This window comes from Wasmannia auropunctata, unplaced genomic scaffold (assembly GCF_000956235.1).
Source record: "Wasmannia auropunctata unplaced genomic scaffold, wasmannia.A_1.0 LD335214.1, whole genome shotgun sequence".
Lineage (NCBI taxonomy): Eukaryota > Metazoa > Arthropoda > Insecta > Hymenoptera > Formicidae > Wasmannia > Wasmannia auropunctata.
This window is the reverse complement of record NW_012027676.1, coordinates 849,086-873,877: the sequence shown is the minus strand read 5'-3', so window position 1 is coordinate 873,877 and position 24,792 is coordinate 849,086. Positions and strand designations below refer to the sequence as shown.

The 24,792-nt window shown below is 39.5% G+C and overlaps 3 protein-coding genes, 1 long non-coding RNA gene, 5 other non-coding genes and 1 pseudogene across 10 annotated transcripts; 2 read left to right on the top strand and 8 right to left on the bottom strand.

The window, feature by feature from the left end:
* Window positions 1-982: 982 nt before the first annotated feature.
* On the bottom strand, window positions 983-6,238 carry LOC105457512 (WD repeat-containing protein 34-like). Its single transcript, XM_011702213.1, has 9 exons — window positions 6,012-6,238; window positions 5,833-5,917; window positions 5,383-5,598; window positions 5,069-5,303; window positions 4,775-4,976; window positions 4,496-4,692; window positions 4,285-4,427; window positions 3,506-3,708; window positions 983-3,046 (listed from the first exon to the last, which is right to left on the bottom strand). Exons 1-9 carry the CDS (start codon window positions 6,068-6,070, stop codon window positions 2,977-2,979), a joined length of 1,410 nt encoding a protein of 469 aa, XP_011700515.1. The 5' UTR covers window positions 6,071-6,238; the 3' UTR covers window positions 983-2,976.
* Window positions 6,239-6,825: 587 nt separating this feature from the next.
* LOC105457511 lies at window positions 6,826-9,128 on the bottom strand (annotated as a pseudogene).
* A 2,189-nt stretch (window positions 9,129-11,317) lies between these two features.
* On the top strand, window positions 11,318-14,679 carry LOC105457508 (transmembrane protein 161B). Its single transcript, XM_011702210.1, has 11 exons — window positions 11,318-11,638; window positions 11,807-11,910; window positions 12,001-12,256; window positions 12,425-12,504; window positions 12,622-12,837; window positions 13,112-13,228; window positions 13,310-13,450; window positions 13,535-13,709; window positions 13,820-13,916; window positions 13,996-14,159; window positions 14,313-14,679. Exons 1-11 carry the CDS (start codon window positions 11,636-11,638, stop codon window positions 14,430-14,432), a joined length of 1,473 nt encoding a protein of 490 aa, XP_011700512.1. The 5' UTR covers window positions 11,318-11,635; the 3' UTR covers window positions 14,433-14,679.
* Window positions 14,680-14,860: 181 nt separating this feature from the next.
* Window positions 14,861-17,615, top strand: LOC105457509. Its single transcript, XM_011702211.1, has 4 exons — window positions 14,861-15,417; window positions 16,033-16,300; window positions 16,494-16,750; window positions 16,959-17,615. Exons 1-4 carry the CDS (start codon window positions 15,412-15,414, stop codon window positions 17,097-17,099), a joined length of 672 nt encoding a protein of 223 aa, XP_011700513.1. The 5' UTR covers window positions 14,861-15,411; the 3' UTR covers window positions 17,100-17,615.
* Window positions 16,224-24,157, bottom strand: LOC105457510. Of its 2 annotated transcripts, none has more exons than XR_975407.1 (3): window positions 23,979-24,157; window positions 23,285-23,816; window positions 16,224-16,307 (listed from the first exon to the last, which is right to left on the bottom strand). It is a non-coding gene; the product is annotated as an uncharacterized LOC105457510 (long non-coding RNA). The 2 variants fall into 2 exon arrangements; XR_975408.1 differs by lacking the exon at window positions 16,224-16,307 and adding an exon at window positions 17,066-17,147.
* Window positions 17,708-17,781, bottom strand: Trnat-agu. The gene has a single exon. It is a non-coding gene; the product is annotated as a tRNA-Thr (tRNA).
* Window positions 18,213-18,284, bottom strand: Trnad-guc. Its single transcript has one exon. It is a non-coding gene; the product is annotated as a tRNA-Asp (tRNA).
* Trnas-aga lies at window positions 18,601-18,682 on the bottom strand. The gene has a single exon. It is a non-coding gene; the product is annotated as a tRNA-Ser (tRNA).
* On the bottom strand, window positions 19,000-19,071 carry Trnaw-cca. Its single transcript has one exon. It is a non-coding gene; the product is annotated as a tRNA-Trp (tRNA).
* Window positions 24,158-24,535: 378 nt separating the features above from the next.
* On the bottom strand, window positions 24,536-24,617 carry Trnal-aag. Its single transcript has one exon. It is a non-coding gene; the product is annotated as a tRNA-Leu (tRNA).
* Window positions 24,618-24,792: the final 175 nt, after the last annotated feature.

The window sequence follows — 24,792 nt, the reverse complement described above, 5'->3', positions numbered from 1 at the left end:
GAAACGGAAGGTGGAAGACGTAAAAGGAAGACTCGTCGTTACGCGCAGAAACGAGATCTATCGATCGTCCGTTCATCCGTTGACGATCCGACGTCAGATTCGCGTCACCGACAATTTTTGCAAGATCACTTCGAAGGAGAGGGACTATCGAGAGCTGCAAGAACCATTATCTTCTACGAAGAACGAAAAAATTATCCTTGAGAGAAATATTTCAGGCAATTATCTGCAGGATGAGCAACTCGGTGGAGAAAGGAAGCCGAGTGGCTTTTTATCTGTCACTGAGATAGGACAATTCGAGGAGGAGAAGGAGGAGGGTAGGATGATACGTGTACGCTGACGTCGCGGCGATGACGCGAGACATCGTTGTGATCGCGCGAGAGACGAGGAAGGAGGGACACGGATGACCAGCGAGTCGACCACCTTTCGACGCGCATCCCGTTGTTTTCGCCGCGAAACAATCGTCTCGTGTTTGCGCGTTCGACGAGAGGATTCCGAAGGAGAGGAGTGATCAAGAGAGAGAGAAGAGAGAAGAAAGAAAAGTGAAGCTCGGTAGACGGACGGCTAACTCGGCGCAAAGGATCGTCGCAGCACTTTTTCTTCGTCTTTACGTCCGCAGAAAATAGAAGCTCGATCGAGAGAAGGTCGAGAGATCAAGACGCGGATGATCGAAGATTCAAGGACGAAGACTATGACGCTCGGGGAAGACAATGTGACGAAATAAAATGAAGTTGGAGACTTCCCGGAAGCTGTTTGCTTAAATACGCTCGGCATTATTGTCGAGAAGAAGAGAAAGTGAGAGAAAAATGTCATACCTGAAGGGTATTAGGGCGTAACTGTTTGTATCGCACTTTGCTTTGCACATTTATAATGCCGATGAGTTTCTCGAAGAATGAGTTGTAAGGCAAAACTAAAAGGGTTTCAACAAAGAAGAAGAAGAAGAGATGCAGCGGTACGGAAAAGAGGGAGCGAGAGTAGAAGAAGATTATGGAAACGCATAGTTTCTCGGGTGCGAGTGAGCATCAAGATACGGAGCGAAGAGCGGAGCAGCAAGTATATATGAAAAAAGCTCTCCGCTCGTTAGCAGAGCGGTATCTTGAGTCTGAATGACTGAAGCGGGGTCTCAGGATTTCCAAGAAGAAAAAGAAACGGACCAGAAAATGTCTTTTTGAAAAGGCGCCAAAAAAAAAAATTATAAGTGTGCAGATGAAACCAGTGAGAGAGAAAGAGAGTATGCGTGAACGTATGAAAGAGGTGAGGAGAGAATGTTGAGGGCAAGAGACATACGAGAGCGAAAAGAGAGAGACTTAAAACATTACTAAGGAGAGAAGAAGTGGAAGAGTGGAGAGACCGAGGGAGTCGAAAGATTTGGCGTGCAATAATGTTGCCCGATCGATTTCGGGGATATGGTAAACCAGGAGAGCAGAGAGGGAGTTTCGGGCGGAGTTTTCGGTTCCTCGATCACGTTTCCGCGGGGGAATCTCCAAGCCGGAGTCTTTACGCAAGAGAGGAGAAGAGAGCCGGGGAGCTTTAAACGGAACTTTCCGTCCCCGTGACTTCCAGAGTATATTTCAGCTCAGCGCAATTATACAGCCACTTACCGCGGGGCGGAGTTCATGTATTTTGCTTCGATGTCTATGTGAACCGCTTGTTACGAGAGGCGCACATATTCATATCATTGTTGAACGAAGAAAGGAATAGAGAAAGAGTGAAAGAGGTAGGAGCGAGAAGAAGAGACAAAATGCTGGGCGTGATCAAAGGAGGATATCTCCGATGGACGGAGATACGATAGAAATAGGAGAAGATAAGTTGCGGACTCGCCTGACGAGTTCCGCGTAAATAGGTGCTGCCGCTTTAAGAAGAAGACACCGAAGAATTCTTGGAGTCTGCACGTGTTCGAGAGGTGGACGGAATCCAACATCTTACCGTTTGCATAAGAGGCGAGGAAGAAGGAATCAACAGGATGGAGTAGAAGAAATTTTCAACGTCCCATTATTTCCCTTATTTCGTTTCCCTTCCTTCCAAAAGAAAAAGAAAAAAATTGCTTTAAATCGATTTACGAATCCTAACACGCGGTCTCTGGCCGTCTTCAAGATTTGCAAGATATTTCACGAAAGAATCCTTCACCTTTGTTTTCCTTATCTTTATGTCCCGTTACAATCCTATTCAGATCAGATTCTCCCGTATAATCCTTTCCCATTATCTCATTCAGGGTCCCTTTCGGGACCCGCAAATAGATCACGATGTCGGTGCGTCTTCTCAGTTGAAGCAATAAACGTATGCGCAAAGCATACGATGCAAACTGTCCTCATCAGGACAAAGAAATAAAACTGCCCTTTTCAGGGCAAGGAACATCTACTACAACGAGCACCAAGGCGTGCAAACTGTCCTTTTCAGGACAAATTTTCAACGTACTTAAAATATAATAAAGTATTTTCCCTGTTAAATTGTATCCCCTTTTCAGAATGCGGCTGTGATTGCAGAGATACAGAGGTAATGTAAAATTGTTTTCATGATTTATAAATCATAATGAAGTTTTAAAATGCAAATTTCTGTCATTTTTTTGTTGAATTTGATATTTACTAATAAAACTTGTTTTAACTTAGAAAAAAACATATGTTAAGAGATATGAAATCACTTTTTGCTAAAAGTGCACCCAATATATATTTAAATTTTTATTTTATTTACACGTAATTCGTAAAATACGCTTAACTTTTATTTCAAAAGTACTCTGAATTTGTTGATATTTTCGATCCTAAAATAACTCTTAGGTAAACATATTACTAAGAATTGTATTATCATTTCTTATCTATAGAGGAAAATTTTATACGTTGTGACGTGAAGAAGGTCAATGTTCCAAATAATTTATTTCAGTAGAAATTGTTACATGTATATATGTGCGATATATAAAACGTACGTAGCGATGTGTCAATCCATTCAGCAAATGGCACGAGCAATTGCGTCAATCAGGACTACAGTTCAAAACAAGTGACGTGGAAATTTCCATATTTCGACATTCGCACGAACATCTCCAATAGCCAGCATATCTCTAAAAGTAAAACAAATATTTATAATCTCTTGAATGTATAATTTTTTTCAGCAATTTCTACTTAATTTCTTACGTAAATACTATGAATCACTAATGACTATGAATACATTTTTTTAGCGATTGTCTTATCTGAAAGATGATTCCAACGCAATCGTTTAAAAGACTAATCGACCTTCGACAGTGATGTAATTCTGCTATCGCATAGCAATTTACAAATTTAATCGCAAATTACGCTAAGACATAGATATTTTTACTACGAATAAAACATTTTTTTTATTCTGCTATTGCAAATTACAGTTGCTTAAGACGTGTAGATATTTTTACTACGAATAAATTTTTTTTAATAAAAAAGAACGATTAAGAAAACGAATTCTTGTGATTATCGCGCTTAAAATTAGCGAGAAAGAGAAAGGAATTTTTAAGTGATGAATAATCAGGATTTAATTATCTTACACATACCTCTTGGAATTTATGCGTAAGCTACTAATACTTTCTTTGCCAGTCACCTCAACTTTCGCACACGTTACAGGTTTACCGTCCGTGACGTTGTAGAACTTCACACACGCGCCCGCCCCGTAAGTTGCGAATACGTCTTGATTGCCAATCATCCATGTTAATCCCACAACTGTATTGTCCACGGAAATGGTTTGCTGACTGACATGCTACGTCCATGCAACACAATTGCGTAATGTCGGAGTTACGTAAAGATTACAATTGTTGATTAATGTGTAATAAATAAATTTTTGATAAAGATTTTACTATACTTTTTTTTCCTTTCATGTTGAGATATTTTAGAAAACGTTTTCTGTTTGAATAAGTGACTAATTATCTGTAGAAGAGCAATCACGTTTTACTAAGAATGACACGTATACTGATATCATATATTCGAGCATGGAAAAAGCAGATTCATGTATATTCATTCGCTTAAAAAATTTGTATATCCAAAGATAATAATCATATACAGCAAATATATAATATTGTAAAATATATTTTTAATAAAATTCTGCAGGATTTAGTCTCTCATTTCTTTAATTTTATGTTTACATAGATGCTATTCATATATTAAAATTTCTTTTAATACGTAATGCAATTTACTGTCATTCTTTTTTTTTAATCTCAATGTTCTAATCATCTAGAAAAAAAAAACTTGACTAAAGTAAATAAAGATATCTTTATTTCCGTAGGATCAACGTCGTAATTGTTAGAAAGGCTGAAATGTGACATACGAAGGTTATTACCTCGTCAAGATTGTATATACGGATTTCCTTATCCGTGGCGCTGCTGACAAACAGATTGCGTAACGGCGAGCACTTGATGCAGGTAATGCTACCTCCGTGTCTTTCATATTCATCGATAACGGGATCTACAAGCGTGGTGTCTCCTGAAATCGATAAGTCTCTTGTTTTACGGAAAAATTTTATATTAGCCTGTTGTATAGTGGGCGCAAACCTTCGATCGGAGTCACGCTATCCAAGCTGCATTTATAGATTCCGCCGCATAGCGTTCCAACGACAAATATACTGGGGTGCCTCGGTGAAAAGTCGAAGCTCGTGATGCACAGTCCTGCCTCCGCCGCGCGCTCGCTACCTCCGGCGCTGCGTGGCCTAGCACTCTCCACCGGATTACGTTCCTTCACTATCTTGAATCTATAACGACAGAGATCGCGTAAACGAAGATCGTACGTTTACGCCGAGATAATCGGTCGAACAGTCTAGCAGTTGAACGCACCGTTTGTGCAGCTGAACGGTTGTAAAGTTAGTCGTCAATTTGTGAATCAGTATGTAACCGTCTCTGCTGGAGCTCAGCAACAGGGTCACGTCGTTCACGGATCTCGGCCTCCAGCACACTTGGGTCACGCAGTCGCCGTGCGTGCATACGTGCATAGGCACGACGGAATCGTCGTTCCTGAGATTCCAGACCAACACGTCCCCTTCGAGAGATTCACACGAATATTAGTAAAAGCACAGCGAAATATATGGATTTTCGTTAATATTAATACTATTAATTGGAATTGAAGCTCACAATTAGACAGTCCGGCCGCGAGGATAGAGGGTTCCATCGGGTGATAACACAGCGTTGTGACACAGCCATTCGTCTCTAACGTTCTGGTAGGCGCGTCCGTGACATTATCCTCCGTTGTGAGATTGTACAACTGGACTGTAGAAAGATGATCGCACCACGCTTCGTGGTAAGTGTGACTGAGGCCTACTGCTAACGTTCCGCCGACGGTGCTCCATGACAAGTCACTTATTTTAATCTACAAAAAAACATTCGACTTGTGACAGCCATTTAATCTCGTATACCATAGTTATTTAATATTATTGAAAAAGATGTACCTGAGCGTCTGTCTCTTTCGACGTGCATATTTTCTTCAATAATTCTACAGTGGCGGACGAGGCCTCGGTCACATTTGGGTTATAGTCGTCGAAGGCGTTAGTGGCGTAAGTTTCATCGAGGGCTTCCAGGATCCCTGGCGTGACTCTTTTCAGAAACTCTGCCAGTTTGTCGTAATCCACTTGTACATCTGGTTTCTGTCCGTTCGCTGTCTGGATCTGAGAAAAATTAATGTGTTGAAGTAAAATAATGAAAAAGAAGTTAAGTCATCTAGGGCGGACAGTACAATTCATTTTGGACGCTCAGAAGAACTGAAACATGGGATACGAAGCTGTTATAGCGGTTACTGACATTTTGCAATTTACACGTTTCTCAAGAACGTCGCTTTGGCTTTGTTGAGCGTAAATAACATCTAAAAATTCTGAGATTCAAATAAAATCTTAATGACACACCCCAATGCTTCTCGTCTCTGCGGTCTGCGTGTCGTCAGCTGTGTAGACTATCTCCGTTGTTTGAACGTTCGCGGATGTTTCCAATCTAGGGAAGAATGGTACGGTTTCAATTATTAATTAAGACAAAGGACTATTCATATATACATTTTTCGCAACGATAATTCGAATAAAAACCTCACCTCGTAGAAGACAATTCCGAATTAAAACTCACAACGTCGAAGGACTTAGTGGTAAACATTTTTCCCGACAGAGTAAATCTTTCCGTAATTTCTCTCTTATTTTTGATTATGCGTATTTTGACTTATGTACAATTAAAAAAAGCATTTGAAATTGTACTCCTTGCGGGCATCCGATATTCGGTTGTCACTGACGCTACCGAGTATTATTGAGATATTTATGAAATGCATCAGCTGATGAGCTGCTCTCGCCATCTATACTGTATTGTAATAACTATGTGTGAATTTATAAAACGGCATGAGAGTGAGATTTTTTCAACGGGTAACACAGATTAAATGCAAGCGTCGATATTTGAAAAGATATATTACATATACATTATAAGTTTTCTCACAAACTTTGCATCTTGCCTTAACTTTTTAATACAATAAGCTTGAGGACACCGCGGCTATGTTAGTCTGACTCTGTCTTAAACCATTATATATCCTCTTGGCATCACAAATTTTGTTTTATATATGATATATATAATATAAGGCCTAATTATATATTATACAAGCCCAGTAAATTTTTTTTATTAATTGAAATGGATTGAAATTTTCTGAAATGGATTAAATTTTTTTTTAATTGAAATGGATTGAAATTTTCTAAACCATGGATTGAAATAGATTAACCTTTATGATAGAATGCATTCATTTCCACGAAGGCCAATCCATTTCAATTCATTTTAATCCATAATGATAATTAAAATTTTAATCCATTTCCGTTTAGTGGGAGGCCTAATACTGAAGAGAACGTTTGAGAAAAAGTACTCAGGAAAGGTCGAAGTGACACGGATGGTATTTTATTAAGCGTATATGCATATTAATGTACAATTTATTTGTCAGTTTAACTCCTGGTTAAACACGTTAAACATTAAAAAAAAACATTTAATTAGAGTAACTCATAGAGATGCGTCGTATAACAATCATTATTTGTTTCTCGCACTTTACCTTTAATTATTTAAATACCGTGATTCTCTCAGTTCAGATCAAAACATGTGCCTACATATGATGAGCTAATAAAAAGCATGGAATTTGTTCTCAATTCATATCTCAGTTTAAATTATTTACGATACACTAATTACTAATTAGCGTATCGTGATGTAAGTAAATAATAGTAAAAAAAAGCAATAAAACATAATAACAGAATAAAATAATTTACAATACTATATAAACAGGTAGAATAATAAAATAATTAACAACGCTTTTAATTTTTCATGAATGTATTCCAACTATTACGGTCAACATGCAATTGAAAATACTTCCTCGATGTTACTTGATTTTTCCAATAAACCTCCCAAATATTTGGTCCCACATATTCATATGATGTTTCCGATCGCTTTGACTGACAGAGAGAATTCTAATTGCAGATTCCGCGTTTCGGATTGCAGGATAATCCATTGGCGCAAGGACACAGGATGAAGTGGATATTTTTAACTTCCATTTGCGAATTGTCCGGGTAAGTCAAGTTGGTCGTGACAGTGTCAGCGTTTACCCGGCATTGTTCACCTTTCTGTTGGAACGGCATGCAAGTCGGTATTGCGTACCTTGAAGGCCCTAAAAGGAATCGGCAACATTCAATGCACTTGTTAAGAGCTCGTAGCAGCTAAATCTTTAACCGGAAATATGTGTCTAATTATATATATCTTAAAGATTTTTCGATTCGCTATTTCAATATTTTTCAATGGAATTATCTCGTGCGTAAATTGAATTTACATGCAGGATGTCCCAAAACTCTTAATTAATATTTCATGGCGTGAAAGAAAATGAAATTTTGAACTAAAAATTCCTGTATCAATTTTGGCTAAAATCATTTTATTTACAGAGTTATTAACAAATAAAGTTAATCAATTAGATTGCGCTTAGCCGAAATACGAAGGAGCATAGCATGCTGTACAACTCTTCGCGCTTACTTCTCTCGATTAAAATTTCATTCTCTTTCACGTCTTGAAATAATAATTAAGAGTTTTGGCACCCTGTATATTACTCTAGAAAAATGTGTTTCTTGTGTTGCTAAAAGACATTTTCTCAGGGCATTTAAATTATTAATTTTAATTAATTATTATTAATTTTAACGCGAGAAAAGAAAAGAAGAGACAAACCTAGCAAGCAGCAGGAACTTGATTGGCACTCCGAATTGACCGTACAGCTTTGAGAGAACGGAGTGACGGAACTTCCGATACTCGGAAGAGCCACAATTGAAATGACGAATATGAGTACACTCGACATCGGCGACATAATTGCTGTTTAGATTTGATAATCTCTGTAAAATGAAAAATTGCATGACGAAATGATTCAACAAGTTAAAGCAATGAAGCATATGTTCATGATAATTATTTATTATAAAATATAAAGTAAAAATAAAAGATTAATTTATTATAAAATAAGACAGATAATTGTTATATATATGTGTAAATAATAAAACGAAATGATCTTTGCTTAAAAACTTTGGTTGAATTAGCGACTCGTTCATACGGTAAATTAAACGCGCAATTAAAGGCTGTTGAATGAATAACGTATATTATTATAAGAATTATAGGTCAATTCTAAGCAGAATCGTAAGGATCGTAATTTGTTCTCATAAGACTTGTAAAAACTTTATGATTGAATGCCTATAACTTTATGCAATATCTTTATACAGATAACTTCTTGCTAGCCATAAGATTTATGAGAAATCTTATAGATATTTACGAATAATCGTACACGTCTTACGCATAGAATTACAATTCCAATTATAAGCTCTTACGAGAACAAATTACGAGCCTGACGATTCTACTTAGAATTGACTAGTTAATTTAGGTCCCGATGTTACAAACAAAATATTTCTCCCGCGGGGACTCCCTCGCGGAATTTTCGCGAAAGCCGACTGTGAATTCTCGATCGCGCCGCCGCGTGCGTCATCGCGCGTAAAAAGACACACTCCGCCTACGAGTCTATCTCCTTTTGCGAAAACAATAAAAAACGCGAACAATGTTACGAACCTGTCGTTACGAACCGCGGTCCACTGCTTGCCGCACACTGCTCGGCGTATGATTGCGCCAACTGATGAACGCATCGTTTTATACCGCCGCGTTCTCTCCGCGCGTTCGGACGGCGTAAAAGGACGCGTTTCCGCGTGCGGGATGTTCCGATCAGGAACAGTCGCCTGAAATGAAACTGCGATTTTTTTTAGAGCGACCGATTGGAAAATTGCATTTTTAATAGTCCGTATACAAGAGATGTTTCCTGGATATGAAGATTATATATCAGTGATGCGCGTATTAATAAAATAGATAGACAGTTTGTTGAAAGATAAGAAGCGAATGAGAGATAATAAAGTATATATGTATCATCTGGAAAAGGAAATTTGTAATAAGATTAAACCTTCCTGTAAGATAAAGCTTTCTTAAATATTATTTAAGCAATCAACGTTAGTTTCGCCTGGTTTTTCTTTTTTTATTTCAATATTAGAGATTGTTAGGAACTTCGCTGTTTTTTGACAAATTGATAAAGATATTTTATGCAATATCGTTATTCAATGTTTGCATTTGTTTTTTATACGGGTGAGAAACACGTATACCTTTCTGTACGTCCTTCCCGCATTTACCCGCATATACTTTTTATTTAAATAATGTTTGCATTCCTGTAATAAGAAGTTATTTGGACTATCGCGGGAATGTGTTGAGCAATGTGCTCTTTCTATTTTACTTGCAATAACTTTAAAAATTGTCAGAAATTATATGGGATGCGATAATTTTTCTTAATTGTAATATTTATTGTAGAAACTATTGTTTTATAAAATGGAACGTTACGTTACGTTACACGACACTTTCTTTTCGTTTCTTTTTTTTCTCGTTTTCTCGTTCTTCTGAATCATGTCACGGTTATTAATAATAGTTAATGACTTTGTAGAATATATATATGTAACCTCTGGTTGTTCGATCGATTAAGACAATATATGTACATATAAATAATTTTCCCACCGTCTTCTATGTGTGTACGTTTATATGCGTGTGTGTAGGTGTGTGTGAGTCACTCTTAATGTAGACGTATATCATACTCGACAATGAACAACGTATATATATATTAAAGATGGACTATTTGAAACCTTGCTCAAAGACATTGGGTCACATGCTCGATGATTACTATATCGTTACGTAATCCAGGATTCGGAGTTTCCAGAATGCAAATAAGTTTGCCAATTGCGAGAAAAACAATTTCTGAGAAATTTCAATCATGATATCCACGCATTTTTTTTCTTCGCTAATCACCTAAATTATATGTGATGTGATTCTTTTAACGTCCGTGTTCATTTATTGTTAATTATTGCGCGTAATATTTCTACGTCCACAAGTATAAGTTATAAATGAGAGATATTCTGATGAACATTTCTCCGTGTTTTCTATTTCTTGATTTACAGTCCGATCTACAGTCCGGACGACCAAGTGCAACTTAGTACGTAATACATCGTTTGCTACTATATTATCTATACCTGCAGGCAATAATTATAATTACAGAAGAAAGACCAGCCGCAGGGTATATGTGCATATTCCACATTGCAAAACGTTTACACGAGCCTCGCAATTTATTATGGCCTACGTAATCATGGGATGCAGGATTATATTTGTTTCAGAGCTCTATTATATACAAATGAGCATATAATATATTTAATATTAATAATAAATAATTTATTATATGTAATAAAATATGCGAGTGATATGTGTATAAAATTTCGTCATGTTTTTATATATCATATATTATATAAGTGCGAATTTAACTCACCAGCGAGAGGCACACAATATGCTCATTTGTATATAATAAAGCTTTGAAAAACAAAATATAATATATCTAATATTAATAATTAACAATTATTTATATATATATATTATTTAAAATAATATGTTTAATTCATAGCGGATTCCCACAAAAAGAAATTAAATTTTTATTAAAATACATTTCTTGAAGATTCTTTCTTTGCCAGAATGAGATTTTGAAAAGTCATAATCATCGCCAGGAAAAAGGATATATATAATTAATCATTCAAAATAATGTTTTTAGAATAGATATGGCGTTTGAATTACTCTCATCAAGTAAATAAATTACACAATAGTTAATTTTTTATTAAATTATTATCATATTAAAAAAATAATAATATATATATTATATATATTATAATTAGATCTATCATCTAATTTTTGAAATTTGAATATCATATGAGCACGTGGTCGGCGCATGATTACACACCGCATTTTACACAATAGCGATGCTGCTGGCTAGATGTCGACACGCGGTTGTCGCGGAGCCGCTTCTTCGCCGCAGCGCGATGACGATAACTGGAAATAACCTCGTAGCTGCCCCATGCGAGGCGGCTCCGTGCGCTCGGTGTATGTATTATGCGGTCGCCAGGTTATAACTATTTATAAAACTAGCTCGCGAGAACCGGCGTACGCCCTTTAAGATGGTAGAGCAAACATCAATCGCGGCAAATCAGACGTATCTATCTCGCCGTTGCATCTTTCGGGATTGATTCGGACCCCGGGCACCTCGTCGCCTCGGATGGAGCGATCCCGTTTGTGAGAACCTTCCTTTCGCCGATACGCTAGCATTTAAGCATGGTAAGTTCAACGAAAAGACAATGCTTCTTTCGTGGAAATCCACATGTTCCAGTTATGACAATTGTTTTGAAATTATTATTTTCTTAACTGTATTTTTTGGCCCTCATCTCTTCCCCCTCTCTATTTGTGTCTTGTGTTTAATCGTGTGTTTAATGACATTTCTTCCAGGCCCTCTTAGGAGCGCAATTGGTCATTACCCTCGTAATGGTCAGTATCATACAAAAGCTGAGTCCGCATTTCTCCTTTGCCAGATGGATCTTGTGTTCCACGGGGTACGTATCCGCACGTTTAATCATTAAAAACGATGGATAGCAATGGAATGATCAGATTGGTGTAACATCCCTGTTTTTCTGTCTGCACAGATTGACACGATATCTGTATCCAACAGATCAGCAGCTCAGAGCGTTAGCCGGTGTGCCGAAGGAGAAACCAAAGAGGGGAAAGCACAGCGAGAATGGCAAAGTGGGAGATGTGTTTCACGTCCCTAGGAATCTGGATATCAAGCTTGAAAGTGCAAAAATAACTACTTTCGATGTAGTGCACTTAAAATATTACACGGAATATCAGTGGCTGTTCGACTTCTCTATTTATGCTATCATTGTTTATGTGCTGACAGAGGTTAGTGCTCTTTAATTGCTGCTCTTCAATTAATACGAATATTTTGAACTTTTGAATGAAAATACTTACCCATTAATTAAATATTTTAATTAGTATTATATCTAATATTCTGCATAGCTGATCTTGTTTTGTAATGCTATCTAAAGTTTCTCCTTTATCACTTAACAGGCGTACAATTATTGGTATCCCATCAAAGATGAGATTAATCTCAGCATACTATGGTGCGTGGTGGTTTTGGGCTTTGCATTGTATCCTTTTTCTGGATTAAAATTTTAGGTTAGAAAATCTGTAGAATTTCTTGTCTTTCAAGAGATGAGATTAATAATCATGTTACAATGGTTTTACTTTCCTTATATAATTTATAGTAAAGTACTGCTTTCTCTTTGGGTACAATATTTCAAAGGCGAAGAAAGTGTCGGTGAAAGATCTACGTGCATCGTTACTGGATTTGCATATCTTCTTATTGCTATGATGGTACTCATAGTTGATGAAAATACGTTGGAAATTGGATTGGAAAAGGCGTATACAAGTTTCAATCATAGCGCTTCTCGTTTCCTAGACACCCAAGGGCTTTCGTCGACGTAAGTCGATTATGTTTTTGTCATCTGTAAATTTAATTGAATAAATAAATCTGTTGCATGTTTTATCGATTGCATATAAAATATTTTTGGTGAAAGAATATTTCTCTCAGTTACAGATTTTTATTAATTTATTAACTAGAAATATATTTTTTGTGAATAATTTAATGTAATCTATTTAATATTAAAGATTTGAGAATTAAATAACAATTATTTCTTATTGTAAGTTATTTTTGACATTTTTTTAATTAATAGATATTGATAAATATGTTTATAGGGGACCAGCTTCAAAAATTGTTCTGAAGTTTTTTCTCGCTATATGGTGTGGTTTATTGGGATCTTTGTTTACCTTCCCAGGATTGAGGGTATCAAAAATGCATTGGGATACGTTGAGGTAGAAATGAACTTCATTAATTTAGTAAAATTGAATTGAAATGTTGAATGCTGATTAGTATATAGATGGAAATAATTGCAGGTATTATAAAGATCACAAGTTATTATTCATAATGGCGAATGCTAGCTATGCCTCGCCACTTGTGTTGGTGTATCTATGGATTACGCCCATATGTAGGGATGTTTTGACTGTCCGGATATTAAATGGCATGACTGCTCCACTGTAAGTTGATGTTTTAGAATAATTTAGAAGATAAATTAATATCTATATATAAATCTGAAATAAATTGAAATATTTTTATTACAGAATGACAGTAGCAGGATTCGAAAGTTTAAGGTTGATTATTATTGTTGTTGCCAGTTTATTAAGAATTATACTCATGCCAGTATATCTGCAATCTTACTTAAATCTCGCCATTCAGAGATTAGAAATTCAAAAGAAGGAAGCTGGCAGAATAACTAATGTTGATTTGCAGAAAAAGGTTCGTGTCGTGACAGTATGAAATTATATATTTTAATTATATCTGAACAAAAAATTTTTATTTCTTTGTTACAAGTATCTAATAAAATAAATTTCACTTGTATGTTGCAGATTGCAGCTGTATATTATTACCTATGTGTAGTGGCGCTACAATACGTTGTTCCCATAATTATGTGTTTATTTTTTACATTTTTGTACAAAACATTGGGTAAGAAGAAATATTCTCAAACGTATAGTTTGCTTGCGATATAATATATGTACACGTATATTTCTTATTGAATTATCAGGTGGTTTTACGTGGGAAGGCATCTTAAAAGGAACTTTGCCGGAAGAGTGCCCAGCGGATGAACTACCGAAGTCACTATCATCCACAGTTAATATTGATAATAGCGACAAGACTGTTATACAAACTGCTGAAGAAGTTCAACTTGCATTAGGCTCATTAAAACAGGTAATATCTTGAGATGTTTAAAAAAACAAGTAAGTCTGTCTTTGAGATATACATAAAACAACATATTTTATGTAAAATTTGACAATCACAAAAGACCGACGCCTTTGAGCAATGTTTCGAACAATAGTACGAGGAAAGTTTCGTTTGTTACAGATATTTACCACAGATGTGTACAGAGGCGTCTTAGGACTAGCGACATGGTGGAGTTGCTTCGCATTATTTGCGACCAGTGCCATGGGTCTGTTTTATCAGACATACTTCTCGAATGTTTGAAGTGATCTATTGGGGGAAGAAAATCCAGTTGTCATATCGCACAAATTTTCATTAATTCACAGATCAGTCATTCATTATTACAGTCATAACGTTGAGATACGTATTTTCAGATTACCTATTTTAACGCCTATCGCCAAATAATTAAGATAACGACTAATCGGATAATGTAAGATTTTGTAATGCGTATGGCAATAAATAATACTACAATTGTATTGTAAATAAAGACACTCTGAGACTTGCATCAAAACTGATGACCGTGTTAAAAACATGATCATGATACAGCGTATGTATTTTAACGTGCTATTCACGTACCTAATATGCAATAAAATAAGATTAAATTATTACTATTATTAGTACTGTTTACAACTGTTTGCTACTTTTAACAAATATATGATCGAAGATTATAATCGAAAATATATTTATGCTGTTAAAAGAGCCGTATATCACACATAAATATTCGCTGTAATAGAAACAAAATTGCTATCGATTGGACACTTGAAATTCTATAATCGTCCACCACATCGCAATTAATGCTTACCGTACGGCCACACTATTGTCGTATTAAACATTTCGAAAGTGACTTTCTCCGTTATCAACGATCTTGATCTTGGAAGAAATAGTTTTGTTCGCGGCGATCTCGAAATCTGAAAATTTTCATTTTCTTCTACGATTAAAAATATGTAGGTGACATCTCCCGGTTACGTGAATCTTGTCCTTCCAACTTTCGTCATATTTTGAGGAAACTGTTAAGTGTCGTCTGATTATGATTCATGAATTGTTCGACATTTTATATCCCGGAGAAAGTGTCTTGCTCGGAACGATTCCTATCGGATGCAACTCACGTTTCGCACCAGCCGTTTCCGTAGTATATAGCTCCCCACGGGGTTTCATCGCGCCGTAATACCGTCGTGATTTTCGCCAGCGATAATACCGTGTCTCTTTATTATACGTTACGAGATAGACCGCGCGATTTTTCACGATGTTGGTGAGTGAGGCGGACAGGACACTTCGTGTCTCATTTTTCAAGTGTTTCGGGGTGTTTCTGAAAGATCTTGTAGAACGTGTGCTCTACTGAGAAAATAAATTCTTAAAAATAAAAAACATTCACATAGCATATGAGTAAAGTAAAATATGTTCGGTAAAACTTTCATTCTACGATACAAGTCTCTTAACATCTCAATAATAAATTTCCAAAAATTAATCTTTCATTAAAGCATAATTATCACAAATTTCAAGTAATCTTCTATATAGATTAAATTCCAAACTTTTCAGAAACATCCTATGTACTAAAATATTGATTCTGTACAGTAATTATCTTTCGCAAAGGGATAATTATAACATAACATATTGTTATAACGATGGAGCATGATAATTTTTTATAATAATAAATAATTATTTTAAATTGTTATTGCAATTATTAAATTAGTAATAATTCAATTATTATAATAATTATTATCGGTTTTCGACGAAATGTGTCCTTTTTTTAAAAGGATATTTATTACATAAGTAGAGATACCATCTTTCTCAGAATTTCACTACATTATACGCTAAATCAAATGTCGCATTTACCTCGACTGATCTCGGAAATTGCGACTTGCAGAAGCACGCGGTTGTCCTAGGTGCAATGTATTGTCTCGTCACGGCCGAGCCACCGATCCAAGCCGGTGTGAAACCAACGAATGTGCTAGGCAGTCCGGAGCAGCATACTTCCTTCAGCTTCATCCGACCGGGACTAACGCAAACGTCGTTCGCATTCGGTGGACCGAGCTCTCATCAATCGTTCGCCGCCAGCATCGGTAATCCACAGCTAATACAAAAGGTCCAGCCGAGTATCGCGCAAGCCCTCGTCCAGAGACATCCTGGTTTAGGTTCGTGCTTAGAAAACATTAGAAACATTAGTCTTCAAACACCTCTTCTCGTTACCGATTGTTTTACAAGTCACGAAAAGTTTTCGCGCATTGAATTAGTGCTCGAATCGCGACCTACTTAATCTTAAGAAATTAATTTTATGATAAGTGAGATGAGAAGATTGGCGACTGAGGTCTTTCAATCGTTGTGCAGGATATTACACGCTCGGTCCAGCTGTGAGCGGCGGGGTCCTTCCGAATTTTGCACCCGGACCTTTGGCATATCAGGCTCAGGATCCCGCGGTCGCGCTGACGTACGCGCAACAATACGCGCAGCAGCCGCAGCAAGCGTATCTGCACGCGTATCAGCCGGGCGCCGCGATTTATCAACCGCAATTGGCGCAGTTGCTCGCCCTTCGTCAGGCACAATTGGCTCAACAAGGCCAGTTCCACACGATTCCATCGGAACAGGTAAATTCCATTATACGGAAACGAAAGTGAAAAATTCAAACGATGCATCTTATTTGATATGTTTGCATAGATAACATATACATTCGTATATGTTATCTATGCATCATATTTCACGTGCCGAAAAAAAATTGTCCATATAGTACGAAATAATTCTCGTGTGACCGCGTGACTATTAAATGTGATTTTTGTTAATAGTAACTGTGCACAGGTGCCTGAGGCTCAGGCTTCGTTGCAGCAGGAACAACAAACGGAACAACAATCGCAGAATTTGCTGGGTGTCGCTTATTCATCCGCCCCGTCGGTCGCACGTGTCAAGGTCTCCGGGAACGGATACAAGTTCGACTTCTGATCCCGAATTACAGCGCTTATTGTAACGAAATTTTTGTTCGTGTAATTTCTAAAATACGAAACACACATATATACATATATCTATTTATTACAAAAAATATAGATAAATTAACTATACATATAGATATTTTCTTACTGTTTTATTTTTTATTTTTTTCGTTACGCTTGATTTAGCACGGAGTATAATGATTTAATTGTAACATTTATATGGTAAATCATAATAATATAATCAAAATTTTAAATTGTTTCTTAAACGTTTCGCACAGTTACGTAGAACTTTAAGATGTATACTCATTGTTATTACATAGATCTTACTGTAATTTAATATGTCATATATTTTGGAATCGATGTTAAAAATTCCTAAAAATAAATACTTCGTCCATTAATTAAATATATGATATTTAACGAATGGAATTAGAGCTATTTTGTATAATTAAAATTAAATATATAATACTAATCAGGTCACGTAAAATTTATAATATATACCTCATCCAATAAACTCTTAATAAACTTGAAATATAACATTCCGGGGGCACGTCGTTTGAATACTAACTTGTGCAAACGTATATGCGTTCCCGTTAGTTCGAGATGAAAAAAATTAACTCCACAAGGCCCCGGGGGGATTCGAACCCCCGATCTCCTGTTTACTAGACAGGCGCTTTAACCAACTAAGCCACGGCGCCTACGGACTCTCCTTTGTCGTATTAATTCCATAAGACTCACTTTTCTTAACTGTGACATTCAAATTTTACGAACTGCCTTGATTATCTTTGTATTATGGTTATATCGTAAATTAGAAGTGTAGTTCGAGTCACAAATTGCCTATTCTGTGAACCGTATTCACATATAATTTATGATTAACAAATACATAAATAAAAAGACTATGAAAGATATGTTAAAAAGAAGAAGATTGCAATTATAAATAAAGTGTTAGATTAAAGATTTCACACAACAATAAGCGCGCGTAAAAATCACAATGCATTTACTTTCTTCCCTACGTTTATTTGTGTTTCAAAGTATTTTTATTTTAAACTGAATATATTTTGCATAAGACTTTCTCTATCGCTTTGATGCTGAATGGAAGAAAAATTAAAAAAAAAAGATAAAAAGAGATCTCCCCGACGGGGAATCGAACCCCGGTCTCCCGCGTGACAGGCGGGGATACTAACCACTATACTATCGAGGAATTTTTAACCTCGATTCCAAAATATATGACATATATTAAATTACAGTAAGATCTATACATGATAACAATAAGTATGCATCTTGAAGTTCTACATAACTGTGCAAAATGACTAAGAAACAATTTAAAATTTTGATTCGATTACATTATCGCATGATTTGCCGTATTAATTATGATTGTGACAGCTAATTAAATCATTGTACTTCGTGTTAAATAAAGCGTAACGAAAAAATAAAAATAAAATAGTAATTTCGCTGTTCTTCGCTTGGCAAAAAAAAAAGAGAATATCCAGTGGCAAAAATAGATCCCCCATCGTTCTCGCAGTCGGTAGGACTCGAACCTACGCTCCCAGAGGGAATCTGATTTCTAGTCAGACGCCTTAACCACTCGGCCACGACTGCTACGTGTAGCTACCTGCTCGAATTCAGGCACCTTGTAGCACGATACTTCATCACACGTATTGCCAGTTATTTTCACTATTATCATATGTATATATGTATGTGGGTTTGTAATATATCGTATAAAATAATTGACTCGACATTAATCGTATTTTCAGATCGAAAAAAATGTAATAACGTTATCAAATTCAGAATATGTAATGACGGGCGTGAGGATGCGCTCTGCGTCATCGAACGGCGTGATTGCAACAATTGGCAACAAAAATGGCGATTGTGTGAAAACTTCTCGAAAGCGCTGACAAAAATAAAAAATTAAAGTTTGACCCCGACGTGATTTGAACACGCAACCTTCTGATCTGGAGTCAGACGCGCTACCGTTGCGCCACGGAGTCTTGGCGAATGGTTCGCTTCTGAGTAAGAAATACATTCGTATCTACCGATAGATCAGATGTTACGGATGATCCCATTTCTTATATGTCACGTACATATACTTTAATATCGGACGACAATAAATATGGCTCTTGTAAAATTCTGGAGTATTAAAGTTTTCAAGTGGACAACGCGAGTGATCAAATATTATATTCTCACATTCGAGAATCGTGCAGATTCCATCGGGAATTAAAATTTTATCCAAAGCAATTTCTTTATTACCCCATTTTAATGATTTAATTTATTTTATCTTGCTTCGATAAGACGGTTATATTGTCAAAAAAATAAAATAAAATAAAGAATAAGTGACACTCCTAAGCTTCTCTATTTGCGTCGACACGCACAAGAACGTATTTTACAAGCTACATTCACATTTCGCATTTGATCCTCGGACTCGAGAGATTACACGCGGCGTGATCCGCGTGCGAAACGACTCAGGATTGCGGGGTGTCACGGCTGGACTCGTTTGACGTTAGCCCGAGTTCGACCATATGATCGATACGTGCGCTACTACCGCTACTGTGTGGTCTGTCCGTCTGTGTGTCATTTCGCGGGGAACGTGGGGGAGCGTACCTATGTATGTAATGTATGTACGTACACCGCGAGGCGAGAAGTCGAACGCTGGTCGCAGCGCAGGCAGCGCAGCGCGACGAGGCGAGGCGAGGCGAGGCGAGGAGAGGAGAGGAGAGGCGCGATCGGGCGCGATGCGAGGAATCGGCGGCGCGCGGCCAGATCGTCGTCACCCCAAGCCCAAGCGCGCGCCCGGCCTGGCCGCAGCCCGGTGACGAGCACGTGGTGCGTGCTCACATCCCGCATGCGAGCACCGCGTTATCCGGACGGCACGCGGCGGCAGGAGCTCGTACGGCGCGGACCGCTCTCCCTACGTTGAACAGAGTTTCGCGCGGGTTGTCTCGCCGAGCCCCTCCTGCTGCCAGGAAAGTACGTGGCGCGAGGAGGCGACTCTCCCGCGGCTGCCTCGGCTCGGCCGCGCCGGCACACGCCGACGATCCGTTCCGTCATACCTTGACTTTCGCCCGTGAGGAATTTTTTCAACAGGAACGCATGCGGCCGCCCGTAATCTCGCGACGCCGCCGATAGAAGCGCTGGTGTCAACAACGCCGGCCTACGTACGAATGTATACATACATACGTGTGCACGCACGAGATTATGTACTGGGTGTATCGCGGAGTCGTGCGCGAGGACAATTGACTACGCTCGGAGAATCAAAGGACGTTAGAAGAGCGCGTGAAATAAGTTGGCACAGCTGATTTCGTACCAATGTATCTGTATACGTGAATATATAGAATTGTATAATTGTGCGTAATCACTTGTACATGTGATGTACAGTATATGATAGATTACATACATTATATTGTAGATTGTAATGGCTTTTTATAAGTTAATGCGTTTTTTATTTAAATTTCGATAAATAACACACGTTATCGTAGAGGAAGATTATAGATAGAATATTATGTATAATAAAATAATTTTTGTGATAGGAAATGAACTGAGAATACGAGACGCGCATTACATGAATAACTGTTGTTCACGTAATAATTATTGTCCATCAAAAACTGGAATCGTGATAAGCGAATCTCGGTAAAACGTATGTAAAACTCTTTAATTCACTTAAGCGCATTGTCAAGAATTTTAATACATTAGAACTTTACACGAAACTTTCGAAGTATTCACGTATATGATTTTTATCGTGTTAAGTATGAGAATTGATATACGTTCAATTTATCTTATTCGTGCAATTTCAGTTTTCTGCCACTCGCGAATGTCAGCGAGACGTCATCGCCTACTCCAATGTGTCGCGTGAGTCACCCTGTATATATGTATACGTACACACGTTGCAGGTAGTACTCCCCACTCCCTGCGCCGTATAGCGACTTTAATTTTAGGGGAAAACGTAATAACGTTCGATCCGTTTGGGCGCGGATTCCCGCGGCGCGAGGGTACGCGACGCGCGTATCGCACAGTTCGATGTAGACACGAGGTCCGAGCAGCACCGTGGAAATCCGCTGGAGTCAAAGTCGGCATTCGCGTATACGTCGTCCTAGTCGGCAACAGTGGCGACGACGAGACGACGGCGGCGGCGGCGGCGGTGGCGGCGGCGGTGGCGGCGGCGGCGGTGGCAGCGGGGAATCGCGCGTTATTAATGCCGATTTTGGGGAAAAACGGTGTCACTGTCCCCGCGGACGACGTTCCGTCGACTCCCGCGAGGCGTGCACGGGACGGCCGCGCGTCGGTTGCAGCTGCGCGTCGCCGGCGCGCGGATCTCCGGCGCGGGCGGGCGCGGCCCGGCGGGATCCGCGCCGTGCCGGCGGCTCGCCGGGCCCGGTAGCCCTGCCGAAATTTCCGTCCAAGCCGGAGTCAATGAACCAATAAGCGGTGGAAAGAGATCGCCGTGGACCAATGGGGTATGGCTGCGCCGTGACGATGCTTAGAGGCCCGCGCGCTCTTCCTCAAAATTGTGTCTTTCCGATCCACGGCGAACAGGAGCGGCCAGGAAGCGCGAGCGCGGCGCGGCCGCCGCCGCGGCCACGGCGATGCTCCTACTCGGCGTTCCTGTGTCCCTGCTCGCCGCTCGGTTAAATTGTTGATTATGTCCATTCTGCCCGTTGACTGCAGATTACCCTCGTGGGCCGCGTGTAAATTAGCGTGTGGAGGACGACGAGCGGGGGTAACCCGGGACGGTGCCCGACGGCCTCGCGACCGTGTGCGTATCGGATACTCGAACGGATGCCGGTTAGGCTTTGGCCTTTGCTGCCGCTTCGAGGGGAGTGGCTCTTGTCGTTTTGACATTATGACGCGGCGCGTGGCGACGCGTTACGCAAGATAAGCAGCGACGGGTACGACCGGATAGATTATGCAGGGAGATATAGCGAATACAAAGGACATTCGTATTCAGAATTTTTTCCTGAGAATCTCGTTCGACCTGTCGAGATTACAACGAAATATATTACACAGTAATCAAATTGATACTCTGTTATATGTGCACACACACACACCTTTTATATCTTTATATTCTACTAATATATATTTCATAAATACTAATAATTCTTTTTAATTTCAAGACTCTCTAAAATGAAACTTATCCTGAAATAAAATCTTAAATTCTCTCTCTCTCTCGAGAATTTGTCTCGTTATGTTTAACAGAAAAAGAATAGTCTAACATTATTGAAGATGGCAAATGAAATGCTAAATTAAGTGTTATAATAATCAATCGACAATCATATATATATATATATATAAAATATGTGTATGTCAATTGAAAATCCATTGTCACATAGTCGTTCGCGACTACACGAAATGCCCGCCGAGCGGAAACGATTTCGGACGAAAGTGGGTACCATAGGTAATACAAGAACGCGCCGCGCAACCGTACGACTTTCTCGCTCCACGTGCTGCTCTGGTACGAGGAGGGGCCAAATGAGACAACCCGCGCGAATGACGCTCAACTGTACGAGAGAGGAGAAAGGCCGTCGTTCATGCTGCCCTGATAACGCACGGCCTACGTGCGGGATGTGAGCACGCACCGCGCTTCATTGCGGTCAAAAAACACATAGGCGCGTAGAGATGTGTACGCGACGCGCGGGGATCCGCGTCACCCCCGAGACAACGCGCTTCTTCCCACCGTGTATCCTACCTACGTCGGCGAACCACGTCGAGGGGGAACAATAATTCATCTCCCGTCGCGCTCGCGTACGTGTAGTGTCTGACGCGGAGACGTACAGACAGGGACCTTTCTCTATCCCGCGTCGACGGAATTAAATTCTCGGCTGCAGCTACCACGACTTGGATAAGCATGCCTTTCACGATTTCTTAGCTTAACATATCAATACTGGACGAATAACAATAATAATTAATAATATGAATAAATAAGTATATTACAATATTATAATAATAATAAAAGTAATTTCGAGTAACCAACAATCATGATGTGCGAATATTTAGACGGGAGCATGCGCGCCAAATATACCCTGACATGTGTGTGCAATTTCATGCGTTAAAGTTATACGTACATATACCTATGTAATGTACATACGTATAAACTGTTTTGTGTATAATTCTCTCTTAGTTTGTGTCAGTAATATTTCACGCAATACACTTACACGCGCATAATAATTGTTAGTTACAATACAATAATAATAATGACGATAATGCACTTACATAAATGAAATGTTTAAAGTCCATTTACGACGCATCTCCGACAGTCTCTCTCTCTCTCTGTCGAGCTACAAGAAGCGCGTTAATTGGGCGTGGTCCGTGGTAGCATCTTTTGAATGAAACCTGTATCAGGATACCACGTGGCCTCGGAGCACACTTCCGTTCTCCTTTTTTTTCCCGCGACGCCGATTATTATTATTGCTATTACTATACGTATATCGGCGGCGCGCGTCCCATTCTCCCCCTTCATAAGCACGTTCCGTTTCATAAGCGCGTTCAATAACGATCCCTTTTAGCCGAAACGGGCAGGAATGGCGAGCCCCCGACGACAACAACATCAACAGGATCCCATCTGCTCGCAAGAGCCATGGGGGACTCCGCGCGAGCGAGCTTCCGTAAGGAGCATGTATACGTTCCTTTGCTCCGTGCGTATCTCGGCGCTTTGGATTTCCGTCTTGTTCTCCTCGCAAAAGCGACTATCCCTGTATATCGCGTTACAATTGTTACACGCGAAAAACGAGCAGTGCTATTGTACCTAATGAAAGAGATGAAGCAGAGTTGAAGCTTCTAATCGAAATTTACACTTATATGTATATAAATCCGCGTTCATTATCTCGGCCGCACGAGAACGTGTGCCTGTTATTTCAACATATAATTATACTTATTCTCCCTTTGCGAGTGACGCATAACTTCTTACCGAGAATCCTGTACTTTCGAAATGCACGCAGGAGAAGCTTAATAGGAAAATTTGTCGTCTTCAGAAAGAAAAATCCAGTTTATGCGCCTACTTAATTTTGTTTATCAGCATCACGAGACACGGCGTCTCGGCGCTATAAATATAAAGAGGTTATGCGCCGGACCGGTAATGTTTACGCGAAGATTGACTCGCTCTTCTTTAGCCACAACTGCCACTAAGTGACCACAAGCTGCAGCTCTCTGCTCGCTGCGGAGCTCGCTCGGTCGAGTCGGGCTCGTTGAGGTAACCGGTCCCTTCCACAGATGTCGCGCGCACGGAGCGCGAGCCTGCCCGAGGTAGTCCGAAGCCTCCGGCGAACAGTTCAGCCTACTCGTCGCGCATGTACGCCTGATAGGTGTGAACCACGGCGCCGCGTGCCGACGCAACCCATTGGACCTTCGAAGGAGACGCTACCATTGCGTCTCGTTAATCGTACGACGCGCGGTCGCCGCGCGCGCGAGACCGCGGCCACGGCGCGGCGTGTCGTCCCGGCGGGCGAGCGGGGGAGGAAAAAAAAATGGCAGCGGTGGGATTCGAACCCACGCCTCCGAGGAGACTGGTGCCTTAAACCAGCGCCTTAGACCGCTCGGCCACGCTACCGTCGACGGGAGACCGATCTGTTTTTCGGCTGTTCTCGGGCGATACACTCCCGGGGAAATCGGGGCGCGCTTGATCGTCCTTGATCTCGTTCGACGCGATCGTTGCCGAGTGGCGCGGCAAGCGCGAAGGGGGGAACGACGATAGAGGGAATCTTGTATCTCTGGAGAAATAAAGC